At 34.2% G+C, this 18,908-nt stretch overlaps 1 protein-coding gene and 1 long non-coding RNA gene across 2 annotated transcripts; one reads left to right on the plus strand and one right to left on the minus strand.

Annotated features, from left to right (window-relative positions):
- Positions 1 to 4,690: 4,690 nt before the first annotated feature.
- On the minus strand, positions 4,691 to 6,930 carry LOC115448073. The gene is made up of 2 exons (XR_003939073.2): positions 6,371 to 6,930; positions 4,691 to 5,948 (listed from the first exon to the last, which is right to left on the minus strand). It is a non-coding gene; the product is annotated as an uncharacterized LOC115448073 (long non-coding RNA).
- Positions 6,931 to 13,936: 7,006 nt separating this feature from the next.
- On the plus strand, positions 13,937 to 18,104 carry LOC119190417. The gene is made up of 2 exons (XM_037442329.1): positions 13,937 to 14,231; positions 17,749 to 18,104. The coding sequence occupies exons 1-2, from the start codon at positions 14,040 to 14,042 to the stop codon at positions 17,887 to 17,889; spliced, it is 333 nt and encodes a 110-aa protein (XP_037298226.1). The 5' UTR covers positions 13,937 to 14,039; the 3' UTR covers positions 17,890 to 18,104.
- Positions 18,105 to 18,908: the final 804 nt, after the last annotated feature.

Below are 18,908 nucleotides of genomic sequence, written 5' to 3' on the forward strand. Positions count from 1 at the left end.
CCGCTTTACAAAATTATGAATTCTTAAGTCGATTCTTGAAATTCTCATGCGTAAAACACGAACCAATCCAATTTACTGTCAAAGGGCACAGTTAAAAAAGAAAGGGAAAAATCAAATTGTTTTCACGAGGATATCAAATCGTCGATGTTTAAGGAAGAATTTAGGTCACGTCTCGTGGATTACGGCTTATTTCCCGCGTCTCTTTTTCTTCGTTTGACGCTAATCCCGGCGGGCTTCGCAGAGATTCGACCTCCTTGCCTCCGCGAGTTCCCCTCCCAACCGCTTCGGTGGGCCACTACACAGTACCCACCACTTCAAATTCAAGGTCAACACTTCTCCCTCCAAAATAAATTAACACTTTACATTACACTTTAAGTATTATGACATATGACATAGCTCACCGATATTGTCAAGTTTTGTGAACGGATTATATTTAGATTGCATACAACAAAACGTATAAATTATTTCAGCGACTGGTTTTCAGAACTGAAATCCATAATATTTTAGTTTTAGGTTTAGCGAAGAAATAATGTTTAACACAATATTATTTACTTCACAACACGAGCATTCTGACCATGAACGTCCAAAGTCTAAAACAACAGTAATTTATATTCGCTCAACGTAATAAGGCAAGTACCGGTATAAAGATCTGTGGTTTTCCTTTCTTAAACAACTTGTGAACAAAATAAAAAACCTATTCAATATGAACCTATTACATACATTACATTTTCAACAAATTGATTACAATAAAGACATTAAACAGTATATATAGTATATCTTAGATCTCTTGACAATCATCTAAGATTCCATTTTCTACTATTACCCGGTAGAAATGGTTAAATATTTTTTATTGAATTTATATATGCGAATATACTATGTTTATATCTACGCTAGACAAACGTGTAACAAAATTTCAATGCTATAATCCTAATAGTCACTAAATAAATTGACTATAACATACGGATAGACAGGTGAACATGGCTGAACTCTGTGGGCTTCTATTTAAGTTACAATATCCCGAAAATTGCTTGTTAAAATTGTACGATAAGTATAGAGCACTGTAATTCCGATTGGTAGATAAACGGCAGATATTTATATGGCAGGGTCCAATGATATTTGGAACGAGTCACCTCAAGAGGGTAAATCTGATTAGACAGTGACTGACGGCACTCCACCGGCCGAATATTAATCGCAGTCTCCCTCTTATACTAATTATTATAACTATCAGGGGTTAAAGGGTGAACTGGATACCGTTTTACCGCCGCCATGATTCCAGCTTATGAAATCAACTCACAGCTCTTTCGTGCAGAAATTCGTTACTTTTCGCAGTCATAATTTGAAAGCAACTAAAAACGAACGTAGAAGCTTTTGAGGCACTAAGAGCTAATGGATATTAGTGATTTATGCACTCGAATTGATATAGTTGATCACTATTCACATGGCTGTAAAGCACGAAAGTATCTGTATGTAAACGAAATAACGAATATAAATAATGTTCAATTATTTCTCTATCAGCGAAGTCATTTATTTTACCCGTGCACGCCAACACAATAGGACACACTGAATGAGTAAAATACAAGCAGACGAAAGATAATTAATTTTTGGCTTTAACATCATTTAGGCATAATGAATTACAGCTCTAAGTTATCTACTACGATTCATATTATTTATTAGTGAGTACACATTGGGAGGAATGGCTTATTACCGGTTATATTTTAGTGTTGAAATGCGGTCACGCACATGCAGCCACAACATTCCCAAACTACTAAAATGCAATTTAAACTCAGTACTGCGTCTGTTCCTGTGTTGTTATGTGACAAGTTAAAGCATTATGCAGATTTTAGCCAAATCTGGGTTACAAATGTACATATTAACTTCGACTAATTGTACTGTGGGATTCTTAAAATGGTGGATTTTTATAATAGCAATGCCGCATCATTGTGCATTACACGGCATACTCTTTCAATTAGGAACTTCGATCTGTATAGGTACTCACTTTTATATTATATTAAAATTGGTTTTCATAAATATCATCGTAACTTAATTTTTATTAAACCTGTAAAATATAACTACACTATCAAGTCATGAAGATATTAAGATTCAGAATAAAAACCTTCCACAAAATTTTAAAACCGTACTTGATTGGTCTCAAAAAGCTCATCAGTAATATTACTCATATTATGGCTTGTTTTAACAAGTATTTCATTAGTTAGTGCTTTAAAGCATAAAGGGCATGCGAGACTCCGGTATGATTATATTATAATTCAATTAAAACTGAAGACATGAGCAATGAAATGTTATACATATTTAATCATTTCTCCTTCTGGAATGTGAATCCACGCTGTTTAGGACTCGAATCACAAACTCCGCCTGTTATAAACTGCATTACAAAGTTTGTTAAAGCAATAAAACTATATTACAATAATTCCTCATAAAGAACTTCTAGGCTTCTTTATATTCCATTTGTTACTTTCTTAAAATTAATTCAAAACACATTTTAACTCTACGATTTCAAATCGTAAACTAAATTTTACTGTCAAAATTTTACAATTCGTTATTATTAACGCTGTTTTATACTATTCAAATAAGGTTACATAGAGTATTTATTCTTAATCAATATTTTGGGATCCAATCAAGTTTGTGATCGTTAAATATTTCGACAGTCCTTATTTAGTCAGACGTGACTACAGGATAAATGTGATAGGTTGATAGGAAACCAATGGTTCACAGAAAACTGGCATGACGTAAGGGTTGTTGTATTTCAGTAGGCGCGTTAAACTGTCTGAATTCTATATCTTTGGTTCTCCACATGTCCGTTCCTTTCCACAAAGGTCGGATACGCGTTCGCAATTCCCCGGGTGTCGTGGTGTTTATGGGCAGCGGTGATTATTTGCAATTAGGTTACCCACTTTCTCGTATGCTGGTCTTTTTTTTTCAACGCCTCGCAATATTTCCGACTAACAAAAGCGGAGAATTGCATTTATTGTGTTTGTTTTTTATTTCTACCAGTAAATAAACAGTATTTGTGTATTTACCTTTCTTTTTCCGTGTTATTAATATTTTCCCCTCAGGGCGGTCAGTTGGCTTCGACAAAGAGTCACTATTAATTGTAATTGCCCTTAAGGTTTTAAGAGGCGCCAATGACCTTGCGCGTTCCGCCGGCACCGACGCGGCCGGTAGGTATAGTACATACATACATACATGAGTAAATGTTGCCAGTGTGCATAATATTATAATTTTATTTTTCTCCGTTCGTCGACATTGCGTTCAGAAATAGACACTAAAGATGAGTCAAAGTAACGTTTAGTTATTGCATTCGGTTTTAAAAAGTTTATGATGCAAAATCGACTCGCAAATCGTGAATTGTAATTAGGAAACTTATAGTTTTTAATTTTGTCTTTTTTTACGTAAATAATAATTTTAAATTATATCAATAAATAAAATAATATAAATATTTCATTTGTTAAGTGCTTTATTGCGAAACATTCATATTTTGGGTACATACCTACTTTATCCTTTGTTCTGTTACTACTAGATACAAATGCAAGCATCTGAAATTCTGAAAATGTGACTATAGTTTGTTCAGATTTTCGGATTTGGGTTGGGAGGTTTGAAGGGTTTGAAGAGAGGTTTGAAGGGGTGTTTGAGATACATAATCTAAGGCCACACAAACGCGTCGATGTTCACTTGTGAAGGCACTGCTAGTTCAAAAACTTAATTATAATTACTCCTTTTAGATTTGGTTTGTTGGCTTGCGATTGGGTGCAAAATTGTGTCAGAATTGATAAAAGTGGCCGCCACTTTTAATTTCTTTTATAAGCACATTAGCTTCAAAATCAATATCTGGCCGTGCCCTTAGATATAAAAGACTGATTTGTTAGAACTAGTTATTGCTCGCGGTTTCGCCGTGAAGCGTAAAGGAGTTTTCCGGGATAAAATCGCGCTTTTCAAGGTCAACTAAATAATCCTACGGTACATCGTCTTTGTTTAATTCCAACGGTTTATGCAGCGTATGTTGATATGTATCGTTACTTATATTATGACCAAATTACGCAAAATCATTATTAATTGTAGCATATGTGTTATTCTGATGTATAACCAATATTACTGTAATTTCATCCAAATTCGTTCAGTAGTTTTTTCGTGAAAGAGGAACAAACATACATACATCCATCCTGACAAACTTCGCAATTATAATGTTATTAGTAGGATTGAGAAAAGTGGCCGCCATTTTGAATTTCTTTGTTTGGAGGTCAATTGGCTTTAAAGTTAATATCTGGCCGTTCCTTTACATACAGAAGACAGATCCAATATCAGAATTAAGAATAGTAGCCAACGTCTTGAATTTATTTGTTTTGAGGTCATTGGCTTAAAAAACTAATATCTGGCCGTGCCCTTAGGTACAAAGGACAGATCCATATTAGAATTTAGAAGAGTATCCGCCATATTGAATTTCTTTGTTTTGAGGCCAATTGGCTTCAAAAATCAATATCTGGCCGTGCCCTTAGGCACAGAGGACAGATCCAAGAGTTAGTCTAGGACACTACACTGCCCCCGAGGAAAGTGATACACATGCCATTGATAAGGTCATTTAGATTGAAGAAAAAAAAGGCAAATTTTAGTAAGCTTTTTAATTCTAATAATTTTAGTCACAAGAGTAAATTGGTAAATAGGGTAATAAATCAATGTATAAATCTAGTAAGTTATATTCGTTAGTATAATATTTCACAAATAAACTCATTATAGGCAGTTGTCGTCTGACAGGCAGTCAACATAGAAACAAAGCCAAGTCCTATCTACGTCGTGTATGAACATCAGTGTTGTGCTGACTCCCTATTGGAATGACCCAGGGGCAGGTGGAAGAAGGGATGCAACATCAGGATACCTCCACATGGTGCATCCCGATTTAAAGAATGTTGATCAGGCTGACTGGCACAACTTGGGATCTGGGAATTTGGATGTTATAGTTTCAATACTTAAGGACTATTCATATATTACATACACACCAAAGCAATATATATTTTTTTTATAAATATGTAATTTTTGATTGAAAATATATGACATTCCTATTTGTTTGTACTCGTAAGCATGTATGGTGTATGTTGATGGTGCCATGGGCAACATGTAATACTATAGTTGCTTATAAATAACAATAAAGAAATTTTTACAGACTTTCTACACATTATACCTATTTTTATGTATGGAGGGAGAAGGTGTAAGGGCTTGTGCTAACAAGCGGGACAGGAGATAAAAATACTAGAAGTCTGCTTATGTAATACTTGAACAGACCTAAGAACAATTGGATAAGAATATAGAGTCAAGACAAAATATTTATACTCATTTAATTAACATATCTCAACACTAGTCATTATTAATATATAAATATAATTTTTTGTCATAGACCATGTAATAATACTGACTCATGATTTGTTGTAAAAAGTTAGGTGACCTCAAGCTCATACCTTAAAAATATTAAGCAACGGGTTATGTAGTAAAAGTAGTAGTAATTTAATGTGAAAAGAATTTTGACAAAATAAAGTTTGTTTATCAGAAGAATGCAATTATAAAAATTGACAATAAACAGTAGTCTTTTTATCATTATTTTTTATGTAACTAAGGATACTGATAATTTAGTAATGCTTACAAATATAATGTTAATAACAAAAACAAATTATAAAGCTACAAAGGGTTCCTTTTTTGATTGATGATGAACTTTAAACATGAAAAATAAACTGATGCTGCACAAAAAATATTTAGGTATAAGATTGAAAATGAAGAAAAAATAATATCAAGATATAGGTACCTTGTTGGTGGCTTTATATTTTACAATACTAATCTGTATATAGATTAATTTACAGTGGGTAATACTGACACATCCAACTCTGATACATAATTAGACTCAACTGGTGGAGCCGATGTCTCTGGTTCTAAAGATATTTTTTTTTCACCTTTATTTAGAGTTGGGTAGGACATGACATAAAAAAGAGTTTGTAAGAGTAGCCTCTTTTTAGCATTGAGCCGGTATAACGTCCTACTTCAAATGAGGTGAGGCGTAGTGAGGCTCGGCGCTTCAATGCGTATCTTACAGTATTTTGTAATGTTAACCCTCAAAATATTTCACTCTCGCTCGCGACTCGAAACGCAGTAATGTAATGTCCATTGTAAAATAACGTCCTACTGTAATTTGTAGCATGCGGTTCTCTACCTCACTGTCCTCGTCCTACAGTTTACCAGAGACGGAGAATAAGTAACGCGACTGCTGCGTCATAAAATTTTAAGTAGTACAATATATAATTTTGAGCCACTCTTACATTTTGACGTCATGTCCCGGACAAATGTACCGCCTCTTGTATGTCCTACTCAACATTACCTTTATTCAACTTTGATAACTCTTTCATTTGATTTAAATTTCTGGAAATATAATCTTATGAATATGTACGAAATACAATAGTATTTCATTTTATTTCTCTCGATAGTTAGGTTGTCAGATAATTAGGTTATTAAAATTGACTACCTGCTGATTTTTCTCCATCTTTTAAGAAGTTTCACACCTGCATAGGGTTTGCGCTTATTTCTCATGATATTTATGAGTGTATAAATACGACGCACAACTAATACCACTCGTAAGTAACACTGATTTCAATAAAATAAAGCCAAGTCAAATGTTCCAAGTATATCGAATCCAGTATAGAATAGTCAAGGTGAAGCGAGTAAGATATCATCAGAATCCAAATTCAAGCTGAAATAATATATTTTTTTACTATCGCGAACGAAGTAGTTGGATAAACACACGAAATTATTAATCCGAGTGACAACTGATCATAAGTCATAACTGTCATTGCGAAATGCGAATAGTTCAGTTCATAAGTCCGAGCCAAACAGCATGTCGAAATTTATCATAGTTTAATACTTGACGAAAGCTATAAATATAAAAGTTATAAATAAGTAATTTTTTTACTAATAATATTATAAATTAAAATAAATATTTAAGAATATTTTATCTAACTTACGAGTCTACATCGTAAATGACGTCATCATAAGTAGGTTATAAACGCCTAGATGTACCTTGGAGCAAATATTCCTGTTCGTTAGCGCCTATAGAAAATGTAGTATTTTTTAAAGTTATATATTTTCTCTTTAAACAATGAAGATATTCATAAAATAGAACAAGTATGTACTAAAAAATTAACGCGTTGTGTGATAAAATCTTTCAAATAACGTCAATTCGTAGTGTATTATTAAATCACAATGATTTAATTTTGAGACTTTAGGCCGTTATTAAGCATGATTTTATATACAATATCGTATTAAATTAAAAAATTGCCCCAGACGATCGCAAGACCAAGGGTCAATCTATATATTTCCTGTATGCAGTTGCGAACAATACCCCGAGATATTTAATTTCAAATTTTCTAAATGAGCATAAATTCGAGTTTTACAGGTGTTAACACCTTAAGCGATTTACTTAAGCCCGACGCCACGGCCAGTGTCATGTTATGTTATGATTTTTATCAGACAGATTGTGTTCGAATATGTGCAACGATCACTGGAATTTTTTTAACATTTATATTTCAACGAACTACTTACGTGCAAAAACTAAAGAGTTCTTTCTTACTTTGTTGGAGGTTGGGGCCCGGTTGGGGTCACCCGCTCGTTTTGTTGTTTCTTCTATTTCCGAGTCCAATCCCGTCATTTGCGTCTCTCTTTGCCTGTCGATCCCAGCAAATTTTTTGTGTACTGTTCTTTTAATTTTCATATATAAATATACTCAAACGTAATAAAATGTATAGTATGTGATGGCAATACTCATAAATAATATATATTTTTTTTCTTTTGTAATATCATACCAATATACAGATTGTTGTTTTATTTGCAAAGTATTCTTTGTCAGCTCGAAGTTGTTTTCCTTAGAGAAATGAAATAAAGAAACTAAGTCGTGGCTGCAATCTAACCTTAATACAACACGTAGCTAAAATCCTTGAATTAATTTACGCTCCGAGCGAGACTCGGTCAACCGGCCACTATCATTTTTTTTTTGATTTAGCGGACAAAGTGCCTTATTACTACAGTCCAGCCTTCGTGGGGGGCGACTGAGCGGTTATGCTGGGGTAACCGTGCCTTACGGCCCGGCGTTGAGCCGCCCAGATTTGATGGTGACCTTCGGGCGATCGCCGGGCCGAGTCCCTAACCCTATATACAACTTAAGCCTATGCACGGCCTACCAGCTAAAACTCCGCGGTGGCCCTCTTCGGCGCATTTGGGACGGCTGCAGACTTCCCCTGACGTTGACGTGTCTAAGTCTGCGACCGCAGCCGCCCCTGCGCGGTGCCGCCTTGCGGCCCATCTCCTATAGGGCTCTGAAGCCCTCGCGCACCGAAGGACACCCTCGGCGTCTACGGCAGTATGAAACCGGCCACTATCTGCTTAATCAGCAACATAATATTGCTTCACACGTTAAAAATACAACATTTTTTTACTACTCATGACGCTACAAATTTTTATTTTTGCTCTTCCACCTCGTCTTTTAATATTATATCAGACTAGCTTTTGCCCGCGGCTCCGCCCGCGTTATAAAGTTTTTCAGGCTAAAGTTTTCCATTATAAAAGTAGTAGTTTCCCGGGAGCCTATATTCTTCCCAGAGTCTCAAACTGTCTCCATACCAAATTTCATTTTAATACGTTGGGTAATTTTTGAGTTTAACACGTTCAGGCAGACAGATGCAGCGGGGGACTTCGTTTTATAATATATTTTTTAGAAATTTTAAGAGGAACAATCCCGTCATACATCATTGTTGCATAACTTTAACCGTTTACGCACCGCACGCAGCGGAAGCTCTCAAAACTAATAAATTGTCCCCGTTTTTGCAACATGTTTCATTACTGCTCCGATTCTATTGGTCATAGCGTGATGATATATAGCCTATAGCACTCCACAAATAAAGGGCTATCCAACACAAAACGATTTTTTTAGTTGAAACTGGTAGTTCCTGAGATTAGCCATTACTGCTCCGCTCCTATTGGTCATAGCGTAATGATATATAACTCAGAGCACTCCACAAATAAAGGGCTATTCAACACAAAAATAATTTTTCAGTTCGAATCGGTAGTTCCTGAGATTAGCCATTACTGCTTCGCTCCTATTGGGTATAGCGTGATGATATATAGCCTATAACACTCCACGAACAAAGGGCTATCCAACGCAAAAACAATTTTTCAGTTTGAACCGGTAGTTCCTGAGATTAGCTATTACTGCTCCGCTCCTATTGGGCATAGCGTGATGATACATAACCTATAGCACTCCACGAACAAAGGGCTATCCAACGCAAAAATAATTTTTCAGTTTGGACCGATAATTTCTGAGATTAGCCATTACTGCTCCGCTCCTATTGGGTATAGCGTGATGATATATAGCCTATAGCACTCCACGAACAAAGGGCTATCCAACGCAAAAAGAATTTTTCAGTTTGGACCGGTAGTTCCTGAGATTAGCGCGTTCAAACAAACAAACAAACAACCAAACAAACTCTTCAGCTTTATATAATAGTATAGATTAAACAACGTTAAACATTAAACAACCATGAATATTGTTGCTTTAATCCTCTATCCACGGTCTATACATATATAAGATGTTTATCTAGACTTCAGAATAACAAACAACCAAAGTCTAGTTCAGCTGAACTATAATCATTAATATAGCGTAATTTGTTACTGTGAGAAATAATTTAATTAATAATCTGAAAATGAATATTTAATTTAACATATGGCTCTGGCATTGTATAGATGACTATAAACTGCTTCAGTGATTTATGTATTATTGTAGCGGGAAAAGCTTTCACGTGAACAGAACAACAAGCAACACTTAGTTTTTGTAATAAAATTCACATTAATTTTACATCTATCACGCTGACAATCTTTAAAATTAGTTAATAAGTAAAAGATATATGGAATTACTGTGAACCTCATAAAGCATAAAACTTGAGTACGAACAAACCAAACAATCCTCATAGGTTGCCAACACACATGTATCCGAAGCGATTTTTTATGAAGTGACGTGGTTAATGTATACGAACGCTCTGCGCTGGCATACTTTGCTTCTTTTCAGGAAATAAATTATGTTCGGAACACGCTGTCGGGCGGCACACACAAAACTCACCGTCAGATAAGCGACCCACTTATATCCGCATTTAGCTTTTTGCCATACTCTATAAATATTGTGTAGGCAAACTATGAAATTTACTGGAGTGAAATGTACTACTTTGTAAGATCATTTGTGAACAATGATTTGAATTGTGTCACGGACAATGAATGCTTTTATTACATTGTTGAGCTATATATGTACTCTATAACAATGTAGCATTGTCAAATTGTATTTTTAGCCACCCGTAGATTATTTCGCTGGTGAGAGGGCATTTTTATTATTCCATAATGTTAACATTTGAAATCTATGCAACATATGTGCCACACAAAAAAAATCAAATGTTTATATTTTATTTCATTAAATCATCAAATACCGCACGAGTTAATACCTACGCCTTAAATACCTTAATCACGTTATTATTAGATATGAATACCATATTGTTATTGTTTCTACCTACGTTCCATGTCGGAGAATTTACACGGAATTTTTTTCAACATAAACACGCGTGGGCTCTAACAGAGTTTCGACGTGGAATTATTAACATAAAAGGTGAAAATGTTAAGCATCGACATTCATTAAAAAAATATTACGAATATTTAAAACTTCTTGACACCAGTAACTTCACGCCACCACATGGATTTAATAAACACGACGACGGCTTGCATATGTGCCATCTACAAGCCAGTTTAAAGATAGCCAGTTTTAAGAGATAAGTCGGACATTGAAATAAAAACTAAAAACTATTTAAACGGATTTTATCGCGGTTTTTTATATTATTATTTTCTCCCGACGTTTCGAAGACTTTACAGCCTTCATGGTCACGGGGGGGACTGAGGTGTTGTTCATCCGTAAAGTCAAAGTTACAATATCTACCTACATTTTTCAAATATACAACTTTTTAAAATTTTTATCTGTTGACGGTCCGATCTACGCTGAATGAGCTCACAGTGTCTTGAGGTCTGGCAGCCGGTCTTTTGGGATCCGATTTAATTAAATGTAGAACAGGATCCCAGGCTTGTGCAAGCTTCCAACCATCTTCCCTATTGAAATTTGGGTGTTTTTAATTTCAATGGCCTCGCGAATCATCCTAGGCAGGAATCGGTGTTCTTTGGCAAGGATTTGTGGCTTGTCTAATCGCAAATAATGATTGGAGCCTCCTTCAGAATGTTCAGCGACTGCAGACTTCGTAGAGCGTCGGTGTTTCACGTCAGCTATATGTTCTTTTACGCGGGTCCCTATATTTCTTTTTGTTTGTCCTATATAAGAGAGGCCACAGTTGCAGTCTATCTTGTATACATCCGGTTCTTGCAGAGGTATATGGCACTTGACAGGTGGTAAAAATTGACTAATCTTCTTAGGCGGCTTGAAATAGGTTTTTATTGAAGCACGCTTCAGGATGTAGTCAATCTTGTCGGTGACTCCTCTCACATATGGTAGTACAACCGGAACACGTTCAACTGTGGCTGGTTTCACTCGGTCTCTGTGACGGCGGCGTGGAATTTGGAGCTTGTTGTCTCGCAGTACTTGCTTGACATGTTGTAGCTCAGCGGCCAGGTGTTTCTCGTCGAAGATTCCTCGTGCTCTCTGAAACAATGATTTGCCCACGGTAGCTAACTGTTTTGGATGGTGGTGAGATTCACCGTTCAGATATTTATCAGTATGGGTCTGTTTCCGATACACAGTATGACTTAAGGTCTGATCAGGATTACGAATGACTAAAACATCCAAGAAAGCAAGAGATTTGTTGTGTTCTAACTCCATAGTGAATTGGATTTTATTATTGATAGAGTTAAGGTGATTTAAAAATGCAGATACTTTGTCCGATGGTAAAATTGTGAAAGTATCATCTACGTACCGTTTGTAAAACCTTGGAGAGACCGGTGATGTTGTCAGGGCTGTCTCCTCGAAGTCCTCCATGAATATATCGGCGACTACCGGAGATACAGGGGAGCCTATCGCTACACCCTCTACTTGTACATAGAACTGATCATTCCACAACATATAGCCAGATGTAAGGCAGTGTTGGAGTAGTTCTGCATATTCCACAGGTATGTTATTATCTACTAACTTCTTAGACACAATTTTGATGCAATCTTGTAATGGTAAGCTCGTGAAGAGAGACTGGACATCAAAACTGACCATAGCCTAGGATGATTCGCGAGGCCATTGAAATTAAAAAACACCCAAATTTCAATAGGGAAGATGGTTGGAAGCTTGCACAAGCCTGGGATCCTGTTTTACATTTAATTAAATCGGATCCCAAAAGACCGGCTGCCAGACCTCAAGACACTGTGAGCTCATTCTGCGTAGATCGGACCGTCAACAGATAAAAATTATAAAAAGTTGTATATTTGAAAAATGTAGGTAGATATTGTAACTTTGACTTTACGGATGAACAACACCTTAGTCCCCCCGTGACCATGAAGGCTGCAAAGTCTTCGAAACGTCGGGAGAAAATAATAATATAAAAAACCGCGATAAAATCCGTTTAAATAGTTTTTAGTTTTTATTTCAATGTCTAACATTCGCGTAAACATAAGAAATCATTAGATAAGTCGGAGTTCTGGTGTCCACTGTAAACCAAGTGATCGGTCGACTTCCTTTCTTTGTCCGCAAAATAAGCGAACGCCGCGCCGTTCCACCAATCGTTGCTTTCTACCACGATTAGTACCATAACAAAATACAAACCATTTACATGTTCTGTGAATATCAGTATTAGATCATTCGGCAGGTATCACGACCTTTTCCACGTCGTTTTCATGTAAATTCGAAGTGAGACGGTATTTGGCAACATTGGCAATCACTAATTAATCAATTGGTATACCATCATACTTCAACACTTAGACAAGATGCAAACGGACTAAAAATTCACATCCCCGATGTCCACCAAATGTTGCATTTATATATAGAGTCTCAGTCCGAATAGGTTTAGTATACAGGATCTCTATTTTAATATTATGGCTAAACAAAATAACTTGATAATGAATAATTTAACATATAATTCGCTGTATTTCAAAGATGTTAAAATAACACTCTCATATCACAAACTTCATGCGAGTTTGCAAATTTTTATATAGATATATACTGGTGGGTTCAGAAATATGACTGATGTAGGCCACAATCGCATCGAGAGACGTGCGTTGGTTTGTTCAGTTCAGGAAGTAGAAACTCTAGATTGGTTTCACAGCATCGAATGCAAATGTTTTGATCGCACCATAGAGGCCACTGTCAGATTTATTTCATTGTAACTCATAACATTAATTCGACAAAACCTTACAATACAAAGAGAAATCAGTAGAGTGTTACTCTGCGTGTGTCAATATTTGACATCATTCCCATACTTCACTAGTAAACAGTCTTTGGTAACGCCTAATTACCAATAAGTGATAAACTCTGTACAGGTCATCAGAATTCCGCGGAAACAATCCGATATACAATACTTTATATACCATACCACTGCAATGCGATAGCAACGCGTTACTTAATGAGTGTGACATTAAAATGTGTAGTACCTATAATGCATTATTTATGATATATAAATATTAACCGGTATGTATAAAGTAGTCATTGTTTTATAAAGAAATAACTGATTTCACTTCGTATGATCATGTCCTGTTTTGGTAAGTGTCTGTGAGTTATGATTTAATATGTGTATTTGCCCATGAATTGTAATGACTGATCCACATAAGAAGCCACAATAGATACGTTTAGTACTAAGTCGATTGAAATGTCATTGTTCTCCTTCCAATACGATAGGTATACACAAGTAATAAGGTTTTCCTGTAGTGAGTATTATAAGGTAAACGAGTTTTCGAGTCACTGACGCACCCACGCCTTGACCAGTCTGTCGCAAACTACCGACTAAATCACATTACCACACGTTACACATATTCAATACAAAATGAAGTATTCGATCATTTTATTCGTCGTCCTACTGGCGATTATTTGTGGCGTTCAATGCAAAGACCTTATAGTGGGAACTAGTTTCAATAACAGACTTTTATTTCAAGAGAAAGCCGAGTACAATGCCATACCGCTGAAGAAAAGAGTTAAAGAAGTTTTCTTCTCAGACCCGGGACAGCAAATTATAAAGGTAAACGTTTTTTTATAAGAATAATTCAAATTTTATTTTGAGCAATGTTATATCTTCGCGAAGTTTATCGTCTGAAGGTAAACGTTAATTGAATTTCTTCGTGTCGTTGCCACTGGCTTTTTCGCTCCCAGCAAAGGCAAGTAATGAGACGGGCTTAAAAGATTCGCTTTTTTGTCCACTTTGGTTTTTAGGATTCTGTAGCTAACTAAGGCCTACGTAAAGCTGTGTTTAACATGTTTTTTCCCTTGTTTTACTACTGACGCGTTTTACGATTATGAAAAATATTCGTTCGAATATAAAATGCTTTACATTCGTTTCGTAATGTATAGAGTTTTGTAAATTTGCTTTATAATATTCTCGGTGATTGCATTCCGCGTTAATTTTAAAAATCTTTAACAACTTTTTCTCCTGGCTCTGACCGTTTATTTTTCTGCCTGATTGGGTTTGTTATATGTTTTTTGTGGGATCATGTGTATATAAATAATTTCCACTTATTTTATTTAATATAGTAATGCTGGTTTCGTTAAAAAAATCAGTAGAAATCTCAAGATCAAAGTGCCATTATGTAATCACTGTTTAAGTCATTGGTACTGTGAATATGTCGTCACGTCATTTATTATCAATAATAGTTTGTAATTCTTTTAAAGAGTATGAGAAACGATTAAAATATACTCCATATCCGACTTTAGCAACATACCTCATACCGCACACCGAAATTGTTTCAGCTCTTCAACTTTAACAGACAGTGTCATATACTTCTTTTTTTATATATAAAAAAGTATATTATACAAGTAGACTAACAGTTATAGTGAAGCTACGAAGGAAAGCATTTCCTTACACAGATGTTTGCGTTAACATCCGATGAAGCTGACGTGCGGATATCGTTCCACTCACTTGAGAGGAAATTAGAGTGCACGTTCTAATCCCCGTGCCTCTGATTACATCTAATGTTACACAATTTTGTTAGTCTTTAATCTCAATAATAAACTTTATAAATTCGTGGTAGATTGGTTTCGATATTGCTAATCACATTCAAAATTGTTAGAGGCATTTTACATTTTACAATAAGATGATATAACACCTAGAATATTCTGAGAAATTTCGACTTTGGTTTCCTATTGTCTGCCTTTCCAAGGCTACTTATCTGACAATAAAACATGCTTATCTCTGAAAGGACAGGTTAAATAGATGCTTTATTGAGGAAGATTATGATCCATTACGAAATTAAAGGAAAGATTTTATCCTTAAACCGTATATAGGTACAGTGTGTATATATATATAGGTGTAATAGCTTAGCTGTGAAAGCATCAAAAACAGATCTTCACATTTATACTATAATCATGCAAAATGGATCGGTTATCACGCAGTTACGTTGGTAAATTTAAATTATTTAATATTTAGTTTAACACTGACTATACAACTTAAATAAACTTTGTTCTTATATTAATAACAATAATAATTATCAGATGAATAGAACAAATAAACACGCATATTCATAAAATAAATTGTATCAACCTCAAAACAATTACTAATTGAAGTATATGTGACAATAATATTAGTGAATTAAAATTATTGCATAATATTGTTGTCATGTAGTTTTCATATACAAATTGCAGTCCTTGGACTTCAGAGTGGTTGCAAAATAGTGTTTACAGGATTTACAACGCGCATATTCGTTACTCACAATAGAGTAAGATATCATTTTGAAGATTATTATACTATAGTCAAGTAGCGACTCTGCTTAAAAAATCTTTAAACCGTATATTATACTGTAAAAACTATATTTTTTTTATTATTATTGATGTATTTAAGCAAAACATATCAACATAACAGATTAAAACCAAAAAAAAAACCGTTTACAAACATTTTGATAGTAATTTCTTAAAATTACTTATTTAACAATATAATGCAAAGTAATCCTAATTGCAGATAAGAAATATAGCATCTTTATACATGTACAACATAACTACCCATGACATTAACTTCTGCGATTCAATCGATATTCATTTCATTTCATAATATTAAACATTATCAGACTCCGTGTATACACGTTTACGGATGTCTATTAGACGTTTCACGTTGCGCAATATTTGACGTTGTAAATCGAGACTACACACTGCCATTATTTGTGCTTAACGGACGAATGGGTTCAAAGCTATTGCTCAGCATTTTCATAATATGCGCATGTAAAAATATAAAATTTATACTTATATTCATTATAAATATGAATACATTTAATAGGTACAACTTTATTTACCCGGTCCAAGTTTCGATTAAAGTTTTAAATGAAGTTATTGTCAGAAAATAAACAATAGATTTGCAATTTAGTTGCTTACTGCTGTTCTATGTGTAACTACAATATCATAATTATGATTATAATTGCGTTCCAAAGTACACTAAATAGAAAATCCACTATTTGAATGACTTGAATTAATTAGTTTGACTCTAATTAACGTGAATTCTTAACGATAATGTTCCTATAGATCTATACATTGATGAATGGATTCAGTTAAAAATAGATAATAGTAATGGATATTTAACAATGTTTTTGTTTTTGCTAATGAGCCTTAAATGAAATATAAACTCAGCTTTTATCAATATAAATAATGTGTTATTTTTGGTAGTATAAACATATTAAAGTGGTTTTCTTGTAGTAATTTGGTGTAAAGTATTGTATAAACCGAAATTCAAATCATTCTACATTACAATAAGAAATAAAGCTATTTATATGCTATAAAATAAGTGTACAAAGATTTTGTTAAAGTCTCATATTTTTTTGTATTTTTGAATATCTGGAATGAGTAAGTAGGTAAATGCAACCAAATGACAATACCTGCATGAATGTTGTAAACAGGCCCTATCTCTCGCGTACCTATATTATGCGTAAATCAATTATCAAGCAATTTACACTGGTTTTGTTCAACAACTCTGCAATATTATAGTCGAAATGACACGTTTCATTTTAATATAAACACACTTTGACGAGTTTTCCTACGTTTCTGACATTTTGGTTTGTCATTATCGAGGGCATTATAGCCATAAAGTAAATTATTTATTCTTGAATTACACTTCGACGTAGTATTAGAGATAATTACGTATTGGTAGACTCCTTTAAATCGTTTTAGTTATAACACATTGATTTACGTTTACAAACATTAGCGATAATTACTAATGATCAACTGACAAAACAAAGTCTAACTTATTAAGTTTACTTTAAAAATAAAACTTGTATTTATTTTATTATACATAGTCATTTTGACATTATGTTACTAAATAAAACTACTATTTTTCTTGAAAATAACACTTTACAATAAGTTACTCCAACCGTAGGGAAATAATAAAAAAACTAAAATTTTAAAAGAAAATAAATTTATAAACTTAATGTCAAAATGACCGTGTATAAACTACATAATATAGCTATTTAAAAATTAAGCCAGAAGGACGAGTTTAAGAACACTATATTAAAAAAAAACAGTCCATATAATTGTATTTTACACTATGTTTTTTTATGTTACAGGGAATAATAGCCCGTGACCTGGACCACACGGATGCTGTGGCCAGCATCACTGCGGGAGGTGTCGGCTTCTCCTACGCCAACGTGAAGCTGAAGAGCGAGCGCGGTTCCGGGCTCAACTACCAAATCGAATTCTACGTCTAAACTCATGTTAAACCAAATATATATATCGATAACAGTCACTGTACAGAGGCATGCAAATAAATTGAACGAATCATAAAATATTTTATCAAATATATCTCGCTTTTATATTTATATAAAATGTTTATTCAATGTAATGTGTAACATTGTTCATACAGGTATTGTCGTTTTTTCTAGAAATAGATAAATAAAAATGTACAATTGCTTTCTGAAAATAATTCTGTTAAATTACTAAAATACGTGGACAATACGTTTATTTTTAAAAATACACATAAAATATTCTAAAAATTATTTATAATACGTACTTCCTCCAAGTTGAGGTAAAACTCCAGATTTCCGAAATCACAACACTTAAAGTAGGTCACGAGACATTACGTTTATAAATTATTATATGTAAGTAATAAAACGTAACAAACTACACGCGTTTATTAAACGATGTGGTAACGTTTTATATCTCCTTTATTACAAGACTCGTTAAATTAATCATTTTATGATCTCTGGAATAATTCCGTTCATTAATTTCGATACTAAATTTAAAGCGAAGCCTAATGAATCTTATATATTTTGTAGATGATAGGTGGGTGGGTATATAATATTTCCTGTTGACGCACTCCTTTTGTTGAAAACATGTTATTTGTCAAGGGACAATTACTCAACTTTAAATATTTAACCTTGTATTCTTGGACATATTCATTTCAGTACATATCAATTAAAGCCAATTTAAATAATGTTATTTACAGAAAGTTTGAAATCCAAGGCTTATTGTAGCTGCTTGCTTCTCGGCGCCTCCTAATTAGCACAAATCCACCATAAGTTGAACTCACATCGTATTAGAACTGTTAAACCTTCTTTATATGTGTTACACCAGATGAAGATATTCAAGATATTAAATTTATAGCACAGCTTTACCGAATATCCGGAACCGATGTTGTTATATATACGATATTTCGTATAAATAAGTAAGCCTTTCTAAAATAGTTGTATTCTGTACAACCATATGACCGATTAATCTTACTTAGTCA

The sequence above is a fragment of the Manduca sexta genome, chromosome 24 (genome assembly GCF_014839805.1).
Source record: "Manduca sexta isolate Smith_Timp_Sample1 chromosome 24, JHU_Msex_v1.0, whole genome shotgun sequence".
In the NCBI taxonomy this organism is placed as follows: Eukaryota; Metazoa; Arthropoda; class Insecta; order Lepidoptera; family Sphingidae; genus Manduca; species Manduca sexta.

Excerpts from the sequence above, each read along its gene's own strand:
- LOC119190417 (XM_037442329.1), top strand. The coding sequence starts at position 14,040 with ATGAAGTATTCGATCATTTTATTCGTCGTCCTACTGGCGATTATTTGT. Across the intron at positions 14,232-17,748 it reads CGGGACAGCAAATTATAAAG|GGAATAATAGCCCGTGACCT; the intron begins GTAAACGTTTTT and ends TTTATGTTACAG.